The 21,095-nt window shown below is 37.6% G+C and overlaps 1 protein-coding gene across 1 annotated transcript in view; it reads right to left on the bottom strand.

Moving 5' to 3' along the window:
• Positions 1-21,095, bottom strand: part of LOC128647220 (A-kinase anchor protein 2-like) — a 135,533-nt gene that overhangs the window by 3,431 nt on the left and 111,007 nt on the right. The window contains exon 2 of the mRNA XM_053700009.1: positions 4,091-6,476. Coding sequence (XP_053555984.1) covers positions 4,091-6,476 — 2,386 coding nt within the window. The remainder of the gene's footprint in view (positions 1-4,090; positions 6,477-21,095) is intronic.

The following is a 21,095-nucleotide window of genomic DNA, read 5'->3' as shown; positions in this document are numbered from 1 at the left end:
ACCGCTAGAAGGGACCCTAGTACCTTTGTGAAAATCCTTGGAGCAGTGGCTAATCCGAAAGGAAGCGCCACGAACTGGTAATGTTTGTCCAGGAATGCAAACCTTAGGAACCGATGATGTTCCTTGTGGATAGGAATATGTAGATACGCATCCTTTAAATCCACCGTGGTCATGAATTGACCTTCCTGGATGGAAGGAAGGATAGTTCGAATGGTTTCCATCTTGAACGATGGGACCTTGAGAAATTTGTTTAAGATCTTGAGATCTAGGATTGGTCTGAACGTTCCCTCTTTTTTGGGAACTATGAACAGATTGGAGTAGAACCCCATCCCTTGTTCTCTTAATGGAACAGGATGAATCACTCCCATTTTTAACAGGTCTTCTACACAATGTAAGAACGCCTGTCTTTTTATGTGGTCTGAAGACAACTGCGACCTGTGGAACCTCCCCCTTGGGGGAAGTCCCTTGAATTCCAGAAGATAACCCTGGGAGACTATTTCTAGCGCCCAAGGATCCAGAACATCTCTTGCCCAAGCCTGAGCGAAGAGAGAGAGTCTGCCCCCCACCAGATCCGGTCCCGGATCGGGGGCCAATATTTCATGCTGTCTTGGTAGCAGTGGCAGGTTTCTTGGCCTGCTTTCCCTTGTTCCAGCCTTGCATTGGTCTCCAAGCTGGCTTGGCCTGAGCAGTATTACCCTCTTGCTTAGAGGACGTAGCACCTTGGGCTGGTCCGTTTTTACGAAAGGGACGAAAATTAGGTCTATTTTTTGCCTTGAAAGGCCGATCCTGAGGAAGGGCGTGGCCCTTACCCCCAGTGATATCAGAGATAATCTCTTTCAAGTCAGGACCAAACAACGTTTTCCCCTTGAAAGGAATGTTTAGTAGCTTGTTCTTGGAAGACGCATCAGCCGACCAAGATTTCAACCAAAGCGCTCTGCGCGCCACAATAGCAAACCCAGAGTTCTTAGCCGCTAACTTAGCCAATTGCAAAGAGGCGTCTAGAGTGAAAGAATTAGCCAATTTGAGAGCATTGATTCTGTCCATAATCTCCTCATAAGGAGGAGAGTCACTATCGAGCACCTTAAGCAGTTCATCAAACCAGAAATATGCGGCAGTAGTGACAGGGACAATGCATGAAATGGGTTGTAGAAGGTAACCCTGCTGAACAAACATCTTTTTAAGCAAACCTTCTAATTTTTTATCCATAGGATCTTTGAAAGCACAACTATCCTCTATGGGAATAGTGGTGCGTTTGTTTAAAGTAGAAACCGCTCCCTCGACCTTGGGGACTGACTGCCATAAGTCCTTTCTGGGGTCGACCATAGGAAACAATTTTTTAAATATGGGGGGAGGGACGAAAGGAATACCGGGCCTTTCCCATTCTTTATTAACAATGTCCGCCACCCGCTTGGGTATAGGAAAAGCTTCTGGGAGCCCCGGCACCTCTAGGAACTTGTCCATTTTACATAGTTTCTCTGGGATGACTAAATTTTCACAATCATCCAGAGTGGATAATACCTCCTTAAGCAAAATGCGGAGATGTTCCAATTTAAATTTAAATGTAATCACATCAGATTCAGCCTGCTGAGAAATGTTCCCTAAATCAGTAATTTCTCCCTCAGACAAAACCTCCCTGGCCCCCTCAGATTGGGTTAGGGGCCCTTCAGAGATATTAATATCAGCGTCGTCATGCTCTTCAGTAACTAAAACAGAGCAGCCACGCTTACGCTGACAAGGGTTCATTTTGGCTAAAATGTTTTTGACAGAATTATCCATTACAGCCGTTAATTGTTGCATAGTAAGGAGTATTGGCGCGCTAGATGTACTAGGGGCCTCCTGAGTGGGCAAGACTCGTGTAGACGAAGGAGGGAATGATGCAGTACCATGCTTACTCCCCTCACTTGAGGAATCATCTTGGGCATCATTGTCATTATCACATAAATCACATTTATTTAAATGAATAGGAATTCTCGCTTCCCCACATTCAGAACACAGTCTATCTGGTAGTTCAGACATGTTAAACAGGCATAAACTTGATCAGAAAGTACAAAAAACGTTTTAAAATAAAACCGTTACTGTCACTTTAAATTTTAAACTGAACACACTTTATTACTGCAATTGCGAAAAAACATGAAGGAATTGTTCAAAATTCACCAAATTTTCACCACAGCGTCTTAAAGCCTTGAAAATATTGCACACCAATTTTGGAAGCTTTAACCCTTAAAATAACGGAACCGGAGCCGTTTTAAGCTTTAAACCCCTTTACAGTCCCTGGTATCTGCTTTGCTGAGACCCAACCAAACCCAAAGGGGAATACGATACCAAATGACGCCTTCAGAAGTCTTTTATAAGTATCAGAGCTCCTCTCACATGCGACTGCATGCCATGCCTCTCAAAAACAAGTGCGCAACACCGGCGCGAAAATGAGACTCTGCCTATGCTTTGGGAAAGCCCCTAAAGAATAAGGTGTCTAACACAGTGCCTGCCGATATTATTATATCAAAATACCCAGATAAAATGATTCCTCAAGGCTAAATATGTGTTAATAATCAATCGATTTAGCCCAGAAAAAGTCTACAGTTTAAATAAGCCCTTGTGAAGCCCTTATTTACAATCGTAATAAACATGGCTTACCGGATCCCATAGGGAAAATGACAGCTTCCAGCATTACATCGTCTTGTTAGAATGTGTCATACCTCAAGCAGCAAGGGACTGCAAACTGTTCCCCCAACTGAAGTTAATTGCTCTCAACAGTCCTGTGTGGAACAGCCATGGATTTTAGTTACGGTTGCTAAAATCATTTTCCTCATACAAACAGAATTCTTCATCTCTTTTCTGTTTCTGAGTAAATAGTACGTACCAGCACTATTTGAAAATAACAAACTCTTGATTGAATAATGAAAAACTACAGTTAAACACTAAAAAACTCTAAGCCATCTCCGTGGAGATGTTGCCTGTACAACGGCAAAGAGAATGACTGGGGTAGGCGGAGCCTAGGAGGGATCATGTGACCAGCTTTGCTGGGCTCTTTGCCATTTCCTGTTGGGGAAGAGAATATCCCACAAGTAAGGATGACGCCGTGGACCGGACACACCTATGTTGGAGAAAGAGGGGTACCATTATATTTGAAATTTCATTAAAGGGACAGTCTAGTATAAATTAAACTTTCATTATTCAGATAGGACATTTTAATTTTAATCAACTTTCCAATTTACTTTTATCATCAAATTTGCTTTTTTTCTCTTGGTGTTCTTAGTTTAAACTAAACATAGGTAGGCTCATATGCTAATTTCTAAGCCTTTGAGGGCTGCCTCTTATCACATGCTTTTTAAATCTCTTTTCAACACAAAGAGACAGAAAGTACATGTGGGCCATATAGATAACACTGTGTTCAGGCACAGGGGGTTATTTAAGATTTAGCACAAAGCAATGCTAAATTTAAGACAATAGATAATAAACAGTCACAGTCATGTGATCAGGGGGCTGGAAGAAGGTTCCTAGATACAAGGTAATCACAGAGGTAAAAAGTATATTAATATAACTGTGTTGGTTATGCAAAACTGGGGAATGGGTAATAAAGGGTTTATCTATCTTTTAAAACAATAACAATTCTATGGTAGACTGTCCCTTTAAGCCGCTTTATTTGTAAAATATACCATCTAGTGATGGTAAACATCCCGTTCATCCGCACGCATCTCATACTTCTTCTAGCTGTGCAATGAAGAATCCAGCTTCATCCAATTGTTGCGTGCCCAACATGGTGTCCAGCTTATGGGGCACACAACGATTGGATGAAGCCAGATTTGTCATCGTACAGCTAGAAGAAGTATGAGATGCGGGCGGAGGAACAGCACAATGTTTACCATAATTGTATATACTGTTCAGTTAAATATGAAAGCTTACAATCACTTTAAATGAATCAGAGTAAAAATACAGAGACACATTTACTGGAGGGGGGGGGGGTAGAAAGAGCTAGTGACAAGACAATATACGACTGAAGTGTTATCCAAAAGATAGAGATAATGTGAGCTGAAAAAGGTGTCCAGAATTTTGTTTTAGTTCTCAAATGGTTAACATATAAAAGACTTACCAGGTGCAGTCTTGTAGGTAACTGTTCTGGTTGGCAATGCAGGTGCATTTTTTACTGTGGGACTTGGAGGAGTTTGCAGGCTTTGCCTTTGTCTCTTTAACTCCTGCTCCCTATCCTGTGCAGCTCTGATCTCTTCTTCAATCATGGATAAAGTTCGCTGCTTTTTCGACCTTAGTTTAAAAGGTCCCACTGTTATCTCTGGCTCTTGTGTTGCCAAGATCGATGCTGTACTTCTCAACTCAGCAGCTTGGGAGTATTTGCTGAAGTAACTTTCTTGTTTATATTCTTCACCACCTTCTAGTTCCATCACTGGTGGCACTGGAGAATATTCTCGCTTCTTTTCGAGACTGAGTTCCAAGTTTTGTTCGGTAGACTTTGGTGTCACTGTCACACCCCTCATTTCTGGCATTGGAGATGAAACTTGAGGAGGCTCAAATACTGAATTGTCCTTGTTCTCTGGACTAAGAGGTGGTGTGGAAGTGGTCTCTATAATATTTTGTTCTTCTAATGTCTCATTGTCTTCAGTGAAGTTGGTATCTGCTGAATCTTGTATTTTAGTACATTCTACCATGCCAGCTTTCTCAGCGAGAGCTTGCTGAATTACACTTTGCACCAAAAGACCTGCATGATATTCTATATTGTCATCCAAAAGAACTGAGTCAGGAAACATGGAAGATGGTGAATAAAAACCGAGATCGCTAAATGATTTTGAGTTTTCATCTAGTGTGTAATCAGCAAGGGTGTCATTAAGAGGCGTTTGGGGTTGTGAAAATTCCCCTAGGGAATTTTCATTCAGGGCATTCATAGTTTCATTTGATGTGCCACTGTCACTTATATTGTCCATGCTGAAGTCATTTGAGAGTGTTTCCATGACAGTAGTATCCTGTGACTTCACAGAAAGGTCATCTAATCCGGAGTCCAGCTCCTCTGGAGGCGAAGCGATTATGACAGATTTCGAAAAACGGTCTGATGTGTAATTTTCATCATCCTTAACAACAGTCAAAGTTGCTGGAACATTTAAGAATTCACTCTCGTCGCCCACTGTTTTCCCACATTTCATATTCTCATCACCTGAAACTTCCCCAGACGATGTTTCTAGCAAATGTATCTCACTGGCCACGGACTGATCTTCGGAAATACAGTGTACTTTTTGGGCTTTCACCAATGATATTTCATCAGCTTCAGCTTGTGTCAACTGAACTTGTGTACTTGATGGATTTGTCACTGTAACAGATGACTGAGGTTTAGCGGTGTTGCTTAATTTATAGAAAGGCTTAACCGAATAGAGATTTGAAGTAACTGATCTCTTTGGTACTTTTAAGTTCTGTTGATTTGTATTTTCCATACTGAGAAACTGTTTCCTTGCAGCAGAAAAGTCTATTTGCTCAGTTACTATGTCTTCCTTATTCACAACAATTGACTCTGATGGTACAACAGGAACTGGATTAGACTTTATTTCAGGAGGTGCAGCCCCCTGTTGCTGCTGTTTCTGTTTTCGTTCTTTATATTTTATATGTGATTCGAGGTGCTCTAAATTTAACTGCTCCTCAATCGTCTTTTCTTGCGGTGGATTCCACCACTTGGTTGCTATCCCAGGGTTCTTTTTCACAGCTTGACTTTTGATAAGTTCAAGTCTCTCTTTTTCCAACTCTATGACCTCTTCTGTAGGTCTGACTTTTCTTACCCTAAAAGCTTCCTTCTCACTGACATTGTCAAATAATTTTGAAGGCTTTTTTTCTTCGTGGAATGCACGTAACTCAAACTTTGCTTCTTTTCTTATAGTCTTTGGAGTGATTTCCCCATCTTTGGATGACCTTCGGGAGCCATTTGAAAGAGTTGGACTAGCTGCATACGTAAATTCATCAACATGCTCCTCTTTTAATTCATTCTGAGAATGGCCGTTCATTTTAATTGTGCATTCACTAGACTCAATGTCTACTACAGGGAGAGGCTTTCGGTCCACTGCTATGGTTTCAGGTACTGTGGAAAGAGAGTTATTTGTAACAATGACATATGGACCAGAGCCATCAACAGTAATGGTGTTAGGCTCTGGAGAAGGGGATCCATTAAAAGGAGTATCAGTCGAAGAATCACAACAATTTGCTTCCAACACTTCATCTAGATATCTGATCTCTTTTGCGACATCACTGTCTATTGATTCATGTCTGTCCTTAAGTCCATTATGGCTTGCAGCAGCAGAAAGTAAACCAGCTTGATTGTCAGATTGACCATCTGAAGCCACCAGTACGACTCCTTTATGTTCTACTGGTACTTCCAACTCCATTGTTTCTTTACTTGTCAAAATAAAACGTGGGTGATCAGTAAGGTTGGCACTGTGTTCTCTGTCTTTCTTTAACTTAATTTCATCCTCCGTAATTTGTGATTTCTACAGAAAAAGAAGAGAGATTAAGGAAAATATTTATTTATAGTTGTGTTTTTTTTCTAAAAATAATCAGATTGACAGAATCATATTCAGGAATTAAAAATATAATCATCCGATTTATCATGCATACAAAAGAAGAGAAATTAAACAAGGTAATTTTTACATGTAAAATAGATTATGTTGAAGAGACATTCTAGCTTTTAGTAAAAGCTATCACAGTTTTTTTAGTGTAAACTTTTACTGTGCATGTGCACATGAAGCATATCTAAATATGCTTAAAGTACTAGCATTTTAAATAGAGTGTCTGCTCATAGATCTGGCAGTATTAGGATTATGTATCATTTAAATTGAGTCATCGGCAAAAAAAAAATAGAAGGCACCACCAGCTCCCTGAGGAGATGAATAGTTTAAAATGCTGGTGCATGAAGCATATTTACATATGCTTCACATTCACAGAACAGTTAAAGCTCTTTCTTAACATGTGATAGCTTACATTAGAAGATTTTTGCTAATGTTAGTATATTGCAAAAAAGCTATTCAAAAGTGAAATTGCATTCAGTTTTATATGCAAAGGTCACCACTATTACATTGTAATTCAAGCGTTAAAACAAAATGCCCTATTTCGTTTGAAAAGTTTGCAAAAAACATACAATATTAAGCTGTCATCAACTAGCTGGGCACATGTTTTTAAAAAAACAACTGCAATATAAATCTCTGCAGATAAAGTGCATATACCAAGTAAAATCAGATTACTATTTATAAAACTAGGAGCACAATATAGGTGCAATTAAGATTTCTTTCTACCACGAGCACTGAAAACAGTAATAGTACTAGTTTCACACTTGAGACTACAAAAGGTTCATAAAAAAAATACATACGCATGCATTTTGAAACATTCTCGTTAGGACTAAACAGAGGAAAATGTTCTGCATCATGTCTCTTTAAAAGGGATATGAAACCCACATTTTTTCTTTCATAATTCAGATAGAGCATGCAATTTTAGGCAACTTTCTAATTTACTCCTATTATCAATTTTTCTTAGTTCTATTAGGTATGCTATTTTGAAAGAGCAGCAATGCACTACTGGTTGCTGACTGAACACATGGGTGAGCCAATGACAATCTGTATATATATATATATATATATATAGCCACCAATCAGCTGCTAGAACCTAGGTTCTTTGCTACTCCTGAGCTTTCCTAGATAAACCTTTCAGCAAAAGATAACAAGAGAAGGAAGCAAATTAAATAATAAAAGTAAATTGGAAAGTTGTTTAAAATTGTATTCTCTATCTAAATCATGAAATAAATATTTGGGTTTCATGTTCCTTTAAATAAAGGAGAGGTCTCAAAATATACAATCAAGATAACATGACACGAGGAACACAATTTTGAGTGAGTTTCTATAACTGGGTTAAACCATTTTTTCCTCTGGATAATAAAATGAATGGTGGATTTTTTAATATTTTTTTTAGCAGAGGCAACCTAAAATGTCTAAAGCTGAAACGGATCACAATAGTTTAAACACATTGATTACATTTTCTTTGCAAAGGAAACCTATTTAAAGACTATAACCTTACAACGGACGTATATGTTTTACAATGGTGCGTTTAAAAAGAAAACCATATGTTAGGTCAAGGAAAAAACATATTTAATGGTTTGTTGCTTTAATATCACGTAAACAGTGGTATGGGCAGGATGCTGATGAATTCTTCACATGCCGAGCGTGTCCCTAGGCAATAACATATGACCTACCATATGAGCACGGGCTTAGAAGTTACTTCAAGCTGCCCGTCTTTGTTTTGTCTGCTGCTGGCTTCCATCATGACTAAATCTCAGTCGTTCCCTTGAGTAATTATTTACACTGCTTTATTTTAGCTCATGCAACAGTCCTACTCAGTAAGGCATAGGATATATGAAATACAGTGTGAATACAGTTATGCACTGTTCTATTATAGCTGTCCCATAATTCTATTTGATATTTGGGAAAAAATGTCAAGCCAATCCATGTAGTATAAAATGGATGATGTGGAAATTGTATGCTCTTGTTAACGTAATACTTCCCATTAAAGGGACCATTAAAATCTAGAACTGCATAATCAACAAATATATAATAAAAAGGCAATGCAATAAAAGTCTGATTTTCAAATTAGAAACAGATTTATTTTTTATATATTTTTTAGAAATTTGAAAGTTCCTTCCATTTTTCCTGCCGCTGTATAATGTGACAGCCATTAGCCAATCACAAATACATATTCACTGTGAACTCTTGCACATGCTCAGCAGCAGCTGGTACACCAGAAAGTGTAAAAGTTTGATTTTGATTTCAGTGTCCCTTTAAGCCTCTAATGAAATATTGTAAACCATGAATATGAATTTTGAGTAAGATTGTAAGATCAAAGGCATTAATAATGATGTGCTTTGGAGCTTTATATCTGAGGAACATGTAACTTGCTGGCTCATTAAAAATGACATCATTCAATAATAAATTGCTTTAATACATTGCAGCATTTTAGTGAACCAATCAAAAATGACATGCACATAGTCACCAATCATGGCCAATGTCAGGACCTGCTAAGCTTAAAGTGAAGGTCAATTTTGACTAATTAGTGCCCGGTTTTTAATAATCCTATTAAAAACAAGGGCACTTTAATTAATCAAAATTGAAATTTCAAGAGTTTTCTTCAAAAACGTACCTTTTAATCCTGAAAGCTGCTCCATCAATTACCCTGGCCGTCGGAAGCCTCTGCTTACGTCAGAAATGACGAATCCGGCTTCCTCCAATCACGGCGTTCCCCCGGGGAGATTATGGCCTGAGGGAACCCTGTGATTGGATGAAGCCGGATTCGTCATTTTGGACCCGCAAAGAGGGCTTGCGACGGGCGGAGGAAGCTCTGCATGCAGCGGCTCTCAGGATTAAAAGGTACGTTTTTGAAGAAAACGCTTGAAATGTCAATTTTGATTAATTAAAGTGGATTATTAAAAACAGGGCACTAATTCGTCAAAACTGACCTTCACTTTAAAAGGCACTGTAAACCAGGGTGGATACAAATCAATGATTTAAAAAAAAAAAAAGTTTTTTTTTTACTTTAAATCAGATTTTTTATTTTTATTTTTTTTTAACTAGTACTTTTTAAAATAAAATGAAATCTAAATATATTTTCTATTTATGATACCTTGTAATAGAAGGTTATTCATCCTGAAGTATAGATTAGTTTTCAATTATATAGGATACTGTATATTCATGGCTGTAATGTTTGTTTGTTTTTGCAAATTAATTCAATGAATCCATTTACATGTTATGTTCTCCATGGGGTTTCTGCCAGATTATTGGGCAATTTTTCTATCTTGAAGATTTTATTACATATTAGTTCTGTAGATCTCAAAACTGTGAATTTGTGTCTGCAAAATGTTATAAAATAAAGACACAGTGTTGGGAAATCATAATCATGAAAGAAAACTTGGATTTCAGATAGAGCATACAATTTTCAGATTTAATTCTAATATCACATTTGCTTTGTTCTCTTGGTATTCTTTGTTAAAGGAGACCAATGCTCTACTGGGGCCTAGCTAAGGAGCTCAGGAGCGTGCAAGTGTATTTAGCAGGCTATGTATAACATTGCTATAAACAATGTTGCACACACTGCTGCCGGATGGCTACAGTCACATTTACGCTCCGGAACTCACCTATGATTGCCCTTTATCAAAGGATACAAAGAGAACTACGCAGAACTGATAACTGAAGTAAATTGTGCTATATTTGTATTTTCTCTTTCAAGTAATTCTAAGTCATTACTTTTTCAGGTGAAACTGTTCTGCAGTCTGAATGGAAAAACGGTCTCAGGTGGCACACTGTACATTTGTTGAGTGAATTGTCTATAGGCTTTGTAAATGAAGACTATCTGGTGTCAACTAATTGCTTTAAAGGGAATGCCTGATTACTGCAACTGATGAGAAGTGACTGTGGCAAAGTGAGCTTTACATAGATTTGTGGCAGTGAAAGAGGTGCGTTTCATACAGTATATGTGAATACGTGAACACACATGGCGCACACACACATATTATAGGCTCCTTTGATTTTCACCAGAACAACACTTGCAGAATTGTGCACTGGATCAAAAACATACCAAGCGCAGGATGGCACTACCTTTTATAGGGTTAAATATTCTAAATATGCGTTTCATGGGCAACAGATGTAAAACCTGAATCTTCAGATGTGTGGAAAGTGTGGTCTTCACAGCTTGTCGTCATAAAACATTACAGTCCAGATGTTAGCTTTTCAGACGATGCAAGATTTAGGCTCAATATTTAGTAAACAGTAATATTACAAAATCGGAATTATGAGTAATGAAACAACCTTGCACTATATTTTCATTATTTATTTTGACTACTTTTCATGTAATTTAACTCTGAAAATTGTGGATAAACCAATTTAACTTTTCTATATCTTAAAGCAGATATGGTAAAAACTTTGAAATGGCTGCCAAGCTCCACCCACTGATGACATTACGATCTGGGCTACTTCTAGGAACTCTGCTGAAAAACATTGACAGTCTGTTGAATCCAACTAATGAGCCTTTTGTTATTGGACACCATATGCAGCCCAGAACAATCTGCTCCCGAAATGTAAGGATCCTAAGCAAATGTCCTTGCTTTTTAACAAAAGATGCCAAGAGAATAAAGAAAAGTGGATAATATAAGTAAAATTGAAAGTTATTTAAAATCATATGCTCTATCTGAATCATGGAAGTAAATATTTTGGGTTCATATCCCTTTAATTTAACAAAAAAAAAAATGCTTGGACTATAAGCCAAAAAAGCAGTCATCCAATTCAAAATTCAAAATTGCTAGATTTGTATAATTTAGATACCCCAGGGAATTTATCTAGAGGTATTTTGACACATTATGTTTAACGCTTTTATCACCAAGGACAGAAAATAAAATTTATGGGTAAAAAACACACACAAAAAAAACAATAAAATGACGAGGGAAAAAACAAACTATTAAAATAAAATGTATTAAAAAAAAGCCTTATAAAAATTAATTTTACACTTTTTCACTGTACATGTTCACTGGAACAGAAGGGGAGAGCTAAGAAAACAATTGTTTTAGCTGTCACAGTGATCACATAACCATGGGCCACTGAGGCATCCAGTGATTAGCCACTGAGCATGATACCAGCATGTACTGGGGCATGCTAGTATCTAGGTCCCATTTTACTTATACAATCATTGTGACTCATTTTTGACAATTACGGTACTGCTATTTGCTAGTCTCACATGTAGGCTTCCAGCAGTAGAATGGGATACATGATCGCAGCGAGTAACTCATGAACGTAGGCACCCTATGGACAGGCATGGGACCACAGGGACACCCTGTCCCTGCGATTGCTAGCCTGGGGTGTGTCCTCCATTACGCTATTTCTGCACTGCCTCACTCCAGAACAAATAATTCAGGCTTTGTAGGAAATACTGACGCAGCACCTTCTACAATTTGAAATTGGAACTATGCAGTGCTGATGGGTCTGACTGCCCTGTGATCTCCAGTGCAGACTGTTCCACTCAGTTTCTATTTACGCATATGGAACTGCAAATAAGCACTGTATATGATACATCTTCCAGCTATAGTCCCAACAGAAGCAGCATCTGACTATACCACAGAGGTGGCATGAGACAGCGTGCAGTCCTTTAGGTCTCAGTTGCCACCAGACCTTCTAATTTAGCAGCAGAGGGAGCTGCAGACCAGACCGGAACTACAACAGATTTACTCACACTTTGGGGATCCTGTCCTCCAGCTGTCTGGCAGCTCCCCTGTACACAAGATCAGCATAGCAGGTTGACAGAGCATGCAATTTCAAACAACTTTTGAATTTATTTATATTATCAAATTTACTTTGTTCACTTGATATACTTTGTTGAAAAGCATACCTAGGTAAGGTCAAGAGCAGCAAAGCACTTCTAGGAGCTAGCTTCTGATTAGTGGCTGTACATATATGCCAATTTTTTTTTGCTCAACCAATGTTTAGATCGCTTCAACAAAGGATACCAAGAGAATGAAGCAAACTTGATAATGGAAGTAAAGGATAATGGAAATGGATAATCATAAAAGAAAAATGTTGGGTTTCATGTTCATTTAAAAAGTCTATTGAAGCTGAATTTTGGGAGCCTTATGTTGGGCCGCATCATACCAACGCTATTGAGAAGAGCTGGCTACTTAACAAGACCCTGGAACCTTCCATATCAGAAAAAGATACTCTGTCATATGGGGGAGGGTAAGGAATAGTGCTCCGTACTTGCAGCATAACGGTCAGAGAACTGACCTGCTCTCCTGAGGGACACTGCTCTTAAAATTCCACTCTGAGACTCTCTCTTTCTCAGGTTTATCATGGCCTCTAAATATTTACTTGTGAGTAATAGACTGATTTATGAGGACTGAAGTCATGTTACCTGGCCAGAATTCATTTTGCTTTGTTTTAACTGTGCCCTCGTTCAAAGTGTTTATGTTCCAAGTTAGAAACTACAATGGCCCCTCTCAATGGCAATATCCAAAAGTCATCTACGGATGTCTGGAGTGGACACGACTAATTTGATCCCGGGTCGGATTCATAGTATCAGCTTTACCACAGAAAGGATTACATCCGACGCAGGGGAGAGCGTGTGGAGTTTGCCATTGAGAGGGGCCGGTGGAGTGTCTAACGCGTCTGTTGTTTTTACCTTCAATAAGTACAAATTGTATGCCTTTTTTATTGAATGTCAATAACTCCTCTTGAATAGGAAATGCGCCGTCTTCTTTTAGTTTGTACTGCAGCTTTGTGAGTACTGTGGAGTAAGGAAACCCCTAAGTTATTGACTGGATGCTCTCCTACAGAACCACACAGAGGTCACAGCATCATGAGAAGTGTGGGATATACGAGAGGATATAATATTGTTATGGTGACTTTTTAACTATTGTGCTTTCAACAAGCGATTGCGTTTTTCTTCAATGTTTTTATTTAATGTTTTTATTTCTGAATAGTTGCTAGTTTTACAAGCGCTGCAGATTTGCTTTTATCGTCACTTTTTGATAAGGATGTACTGTCCTCTCTTGGTTGCTGACGGATTTGTATTTTGAGTTTTAAAGGGACAGTCTACTCCAGAATTGTTATTGTTCAAAAAGATAGATAATCCTTTCATTACTCATTCTCCAGTTTTGTATAACAAACACCGTTATATTAAAGGGACAGTATACACAAATTTTCATTTAACTGCATGGAATAGACACTACTATAAAGAATATGCACAGATAAAATCCAATATAAAATCATTTAAAAACTTACTTAGACGCTCCCAGTTTAGCATTGTTAAAAAGATTAGCTGGAACACCCAATGAAAGTGGGAAATAGCAGACACTACCCCCTCCCCTTCCTTTGCATATGAAAAGACCCTTTACACAAACAGGAGTAAGCTGGAGTAGGTATACACCAATATTCTCCTAAAACTTTGAGGCTTGGTTAGGAGTCAAAAAATCAGCGCAATGTTATTTAAAAATAAGCAAAACTATACTTTAAAAACAAACAAACAAACAAACTGTACAGGCTATATAAATGGATCATCTACAAAACATTTATGCAAAGAAAAATCTAGTGTATAATGTCCCTTTAATATACTATTTACCTCTGTGAATACCTTGTATCTAAGCCTCTTCAGATAGCCCCCTTATCTCAGTTCTTTTTACAGACTTGCATTTTAGACAATCAGTGCTGACTCATAAATCTCTCTACAGGAGAGCACAATATCTATATGGCACACATAAACTAGCACTGTCTAGCTGTGAACACCTGTCAAAATGCACTGAGATAAGAGACAGCCTTAAAGGGCATTCAAAATTAGCATACAAGTCTACATAGGTTAAGCTTTCAACAAAGAATACCAAGAGAACAAAGCAAATTGGACAATAAAAGAACATGGGAAAGTTGTTTAAAATGGCATGCCCTATCTGAATCATGAAAGTTTAATTTTGATTAGCCTGTCCTTTTAAATGAGACTACTTCCTTTATACAAAATGTCAGTGTTCCTTTTCTGAAAACCAAAAGATGAGGACATCATTGTCTCCAGCAATATCCACTGCCTTTTAAATGTGTACTGAAACAATTGAAAGCAATATGGGCTCATGGCTGACTGCAGGCACATCTACAGCCAATCAGAAACACGTGATTTGCTTGAACATACATTCATGGAGAAGAGGAAATGTCATATGCGGTGGTGGCTTTAGGACTGTAGATCTCTAGTTTATTTATGGCATTTTTTTTCTCATTATCCTACACATCATTATATACAAATACACTTGCCTGGTTCCTAAAATACTGAGATTTCATTCATCACTAGACTTGGTGGCCCATAATTTCAAAGAAATTAGCTTACTCCTAAGGAAACCTGTATCCAAATAATATTTAACAGTTATTGGAACACTGGTAATGTCCCTTTAAACTGCTTACACAGTAGCCTCCAGCATATCCTATTTTTTTTTACTGGCGAAAGGTGTTAAGACGCACATGATTTAATATCCTGACAACAGAACACTACAGGGTGTGCAATGTGCCATAAAATACAGAAGCCTCTTCCATATATTTAATGCTCTGCCAAGGGAAACTCCCACATGGTACTAAACCACAGTTCCCCTTACACTTAGGGTTGCCACCCCGGCCATGTTTTCCTGGACACTTATGAGTTACACATGCTGCAGGGTGTGCAGGGAGGAACATGAATAGTGCTGTCCAGGGTCACTATTCATGTGCAATGCATGTTCCCCTCTGCTTACCCTGCAGCATGTGTAATGCATAAGTGTCCAGGAATACATGGCTGAGGTGGCAACCTTACTTACACTCCTATATACAGGTTAAAAAAGATGTGTGGAAGATATACAGCATAAATATTTGTGACTATCATTTATGAATCATGTTCTATCAATCTTTGTTACTGTAAACAAGAAGCGTCTCTCCATAATTTCTATTTGCAGTCATTTATTGGCATAATAAATTATTTAGTAAACTACATATGGTAGCAATAATATGGATTTTAAAGGGATAGGAACGTCAAAATTAAACGTGCATGATTCAGATAGAGTATGTCATTTTAAGACACTTTTAAATTCCCTTCTATTTTCAAATGTGCTTTGTTCTCTTAGTATCCCTTGTTAAAAAATAAATATACACATATCATACACTAGTGGGAGCTGCTGCTAATTGGTGCCTGTGTTCTGGTAAGAGGGCGAACTTTGTAAAAAGTGAACTATGTCACTTCATGTGACGTTTCATCAGCTGTTTCACACATTTTGGAGCTAATGCGCATGCATGCCAGCGTCATCACATACCTGGCCGCATACGTCACTGCTAAAATATTTAGTGATGTTAAATTCAGGAACTCTTTATGGAGCGCATGCGTGTGACTCATGGAAAGCTGTTTTTTAGGCTCCTCGGCAATAATCGGAACTCCGCCCGCCACTGCAACTACTCACATTACTACTACTGTAAAGCTGAGTCTCTGTGCATGAGAAACAGCCCCCCCCCCGCCACTCGGCTATAGCCACTGCTTCTGCTGATCCAATGCAGCTTTTCACAGGCTCCGTTCAATGTCATTAACTTTCATAAGATAATGACATTGAACGGAGCCTGTGAAAAGCTGCTTTGGATCATATCAGAAGTAGTGGCTATAGCCGAGTGGTGGGGGGGGGGGGCTGTTTCTCATGCACAGAGACTCAGCTTTACAGTAGTAGTAATGGGAGTAGTTGCAGTGGTGGGCAGAGTTCAGAATATTGCTGAGGAGCCTAAAAAAACAGCTATGAGTCACACGCATGCGTTCTATAAAAGGGTTCCTGAATTTACCAGTACTAAATATTTTAGCAGTGACGTATGCGGCCAGGTATGTGATGACGCTGGCACGCATGCGCATTAGCTCCAAAATGTGAGAAACAGCTGATGAAACGTCACAGAAAGTGACATGGTTCGCTCTTTTCAAAAGTTTGCCCTCTTACCAGAACACCTGCACACATTTGTCTCTTGTGATTGGCTAAATAGATATTCTCAGCTTCCTGTCAGTAGTGCAATGCTGTCCCTTCAGCAATGGATAACAAGAGAATGAAGAATATTTGATAATAGAATTAAAAATTGGAAAGTTGTTTAAAATTGTATGTTCTATCTGAATCATAGAAGAACATTTTGGGGTTTACTATCCCTTTAAGACAACCTGCTAAAACTACCTTGCCTTTCTTCTGAACTGAAGGTAAATATGGCAAGCCTTTGATGTGAAACACTTGTATTACTTCAAGGTTAGCAGTTTATCATGGTTGACTGGTCTAAATAATTCCACAAATTAAACTGCCCTGTTTCTTAAATACTTAAATGGTTCAGCCTGGGTTGATCTGTGTGTGATATACTGCTAGAACTTAAAGGTACAGTACACTGTAAAATTGTATTTTCAATGACTTTGTTATACCAGCTGCAGAGTATAAAATGTATGATTAATTGCATTTTCAGATTTGTGCATATGAATTAGCTAGTTGTGTTTTTAAACCACCACCTATTAAAATGGGTTGAGCTTGCAGGGAATATCTCGTTATATTATTACTTTGTGCACACATACTTGCTTCCTTATCTTATATATGTCTGTAAACCAAGCTAAATACTAAAAGAGAACAATGGAAAATTAACATCTTACTATGAGTGTAATTTCTTATGCTGGCTGTGTTTACGTTGGCTTGTCAACAGCCTAGGCTTCAGTATAGGTGGGGATACCATAAGCTAAATCAGCTATTTCAAATGCCAAAATACGGTAAAAGAGCTATTTGTAAACAATTAAATACACCCCAGCAAATAAAATGGATCATTGGGAACAATTTAAAGTGGACAAAACACTTGCGTAAACTGTCTCTTTTTAATCAGCATGCGGATACCATCTAATCTATGAACTATATAATGTCTTGAGAAATTAATATGTATTACAGTATACTTTAGCACTGACATTCATTTAAATATTGTGGGTGAAGGTAGATTATTATACAGATGGCCATATCATTTGTAATGCTTTGTCTGCATAAACATATATCTAGTCCATATATTTATACACTGGCAGGAGGTACACATATGTGCGCACACACACACACACACATCTTGCATTGGGACACTGTTGTACTATTGAAAATTACATCCCAAAGTGTCATTTATGTTCCTATGACAACCAAAGAATTCCATAGATTACAAAAAACTAAACATTAAAATACAGTGGATGTGAAGTATATATAAGTACCTTTATATAAAGTGACAAAATGTCAATATTTCAAGAGCTTGTATGTACCAAGAGCAATCTGAAAACCTTTTCTATATGACACACTTTTCAGTTGAGAGCTGTGACTTGACTAAATGATAATTGAAAATCGCTGATTTACATATTTAATACTTCATTTGTTTATGAGTCAATAAAATAATTAAAAAAAACTTCTTTAAGCAGAGAATTGTTTTAATCAAAGCTTCTGTTTGCAGTATAACGTTATTTCCTTTTATTACTAAGAGGAAATTATGTACTTTTCTGATGTGCTACAGTAATGTCTGGCAAAATGCTTTGAACATCTGCGCCCTTACTGCATAAATGTAATCAATACCACGGTTACTTGCAGGATCTACTAAAGATCAGTCTGCAAAATTCAAAATTTAAGAAAAGAAAAAAAAAAGTAGATATCCCAAAAAGCAGATACTGAGCTACTTTGTCCCAGCTTTACTATATAAACTTGATTAATTTTATCATTTACTTTTAGATTAAATAATAGGATAATATTTTGGGATCAGAAAAAATGCATTATTTTTTCACAGAGGCCAATTACTCATGTAGACTTTTACACACTGCAAGAATTCTCATCTATTCTGTCATAAATTCTCAATTCATTTCATCACAATACACACATTCACTTATATTTTTTTCCAGAGCTGAAGGTCTCACAAAACATAATCATTTGATCATATGCATAACTTTTTGCTTTGATTATAAAATGATTGCCTGCTTCTGACTGTTAATTACTCAAATCACGATCAAAAGTGAATAGTAGAAAACACAAATAAAGTTATAAGTAGACAGCAAGATCATTTTACTAGATGTATAGCATCTAAAAAAAATCCAATCTATAGATATTCTACATACTTGTACTCCTCCATTCTGTTGGCACTTCAATACAACCCCCCCTCCCTTCAAAGTCCAATTAACATTCTGTGGAACCGTAAAATACACAAGCTCTGTGTGTTCTTAATTGGTTTCTAATGAGCAATAAAAAGGCATAGCCCATGCAAACCACTGTATAGCAGTCTAACGTAACGTATAGCGTTTGTGGCGAGGTGTTAACATCGGAAGGGCTATATAGCTAAAGTACTTTAAGCCATTCCTATTGTTCTATTCATTAAGATGTGTCACATCACTCCACAATAAATTCAAGACAAAGGGAGTTAAGTTTGATCAAATAAAATATTCACAGACTCTAAAGCGTAACTATTATATATGTACATAGTTTGGACTGCACACATAACAGAAGAATCATTGCAACTTGATGTTATCACCAAATAAAGCCCTTACATTAAAGACCAATCCACAATACAGAGAGTACCAAATGTAATATGCAATTTTTCATCAGACATCATCATACAGTGATGGGTGGGCTTCTTGTGCCGCACAGTTAGCATCCAACTGCAACACTTATGAGGATTCCTTCACAATGTACAAAGCTACACTTTTATTTTGAGCAAGGATTGAAAGCTCATTAAGAGTTTTCAAGAAAATGAAAGCTTATGGCTTAATAGTTTTATATGATACTGGTGCTGGGGGTCTAACTGCAAATAACACAAGTGAATGGTGTCAATATTCCGTGTTTACATGCAAGAAGTTCGAACCAGTCAAATCCAAATACTTACAATTATAAAATTAAAGACAAAAAAAAACACTAAAAATCCCAAGAAATGCTATTTATCAGACAAAAGAAGTGAACGCAGAAAATAAAATCTTACCCAGTATATCTTCCTGCATTGATTTTCTGATAAGCCTTATAAAACAGCCCCTGAGATGGGATCCCAAGTCAGAATTCCATCCTGCTCCCTTGCAAGGAGTGAGGTCACTGCAGGGGTGGGGGCTGGGACACAAGGAGGGCTGCGTTGCTTGCTAGCCCATGTGTACAATGAGAGCCTTCTGTGTGAGGGGCGGCCAGGGGGAGGAAATCCAGGCCCCTTCCCAATATATCACAAGTTTAGCAGGCTGGCAGGGCTCAGTGACAGTGTCTGCCTGACTCAGGGATGGGGATTTCTGTGCAGCCGCATGGGCAGATGTGTAGTGTACTCTAAAGTGGAAATCTCACAAGGCAGCCTGAATTATGCATCATGGAGAAAAAGGGGTGGGGGGAGGAAGGAAAGCAAAAATGTCTATTGTGAGACACAGACAAGGAAGGATATATGGCTTGTTTCAGCCAATGTATAATGCAGATGGATTTTCATTTGCGGCAGTATTTTTAACTTCAGGATTCTACTTATTCTATAGGTAGGGTGAGCCTAACAGTATGTTTACATATATAGTAAACCAACAGTTAGCTAAATTAACAATATAAGCAGTGTTTAAAACGGATATGGTCTGTTTTTTTGTAAATAGTTCTGCCAAACTTTCATAGCTTGTGCGTTGTCTTCCTTGAAAGAAGTGAAACAGACTTCAAGCACATTGCATAGTAATTTGTTGCCCCACTTTCTGGACGCCAAATGGGTAAAACATTTTTTTTTCTCTTTATTTATTTATTTTTTTTGCTCCCTTCTTTCTCAGATAATCATCAGATTAACTGTAGGTGAAACATATACACTTAAGAATATTATAACACTTCTTGCTTGTTTCTCACTTTACACTGTGGCTGATTAATATAAAGTTATGCTTTTCCATTATTTATTACTCTTGTGTTCTCTTAAAGGGACACTAAACCCAATTTTTTCTTTCATGATCCAGATAGAGAATACAATTTTAAACAACTTCCCAATTTACTTCTATTATCCAATTTGCTTCATTTTTTAGATATCCTTTGTTGAAGAAAGAGCAATGCACATGGGAGAGCCAATCACAGGAGGCATCTATGTGCAGCAACCAATCAGCAGATACTGATCCTATCTAGATATGCTTTTCGGCTAAGAATATCAAAGAGAAGGAAGCAAATTAGATAATAGAAGTAAATTAGAAAGTTGTTTAAAACTGCATGCTCTTTCTAAATCATGGAATAAAAAATGTAGGTTTCATGTCCCTTTAAGAAGTGCAACTGTGAAGTAATCAGCCCAAAAGAGCACTAAATTGCTACAAATAAAGCACATGCACTAAACAAGTTAAAAGGGATCTGCTCCCCATTTTTTTCTTTAATGGGTAGCTCAAACATCTATATTGTAGTTTTTCAAAGGTTTATGCATCTTAATATCCCTTGGCATTTTTTACCCTCAAAATGACAATCCAAGAATTCTTAGAATGTACTGTACATCATCATATTGATCAAAGATAACATTTCAAAGTATATTTGAGTAATTTTGAGTTTATAAAAAAAATTCTATCAAACAAAAGTGAAACTATTATACTCAAATACTAGCAAATATATG

Source organism: Bombina bombina, chromosome 2 (assembly GCF_027579735.1).
Source record: "Bombina bombina isolate aBomBom1 chromosome 2, aBomBom1.pri, whole genome shotgun sequence".
NCBI lineage: Eukaryota > Metazoa > Chordata > Amphibia > Anura > Bombinatoridae > Bombina > Bombina bombina.
Note: the sequence above shows the minus strand (reverse complement) of the source record. Positions and strands in the feature narration are given on the sequence as shown.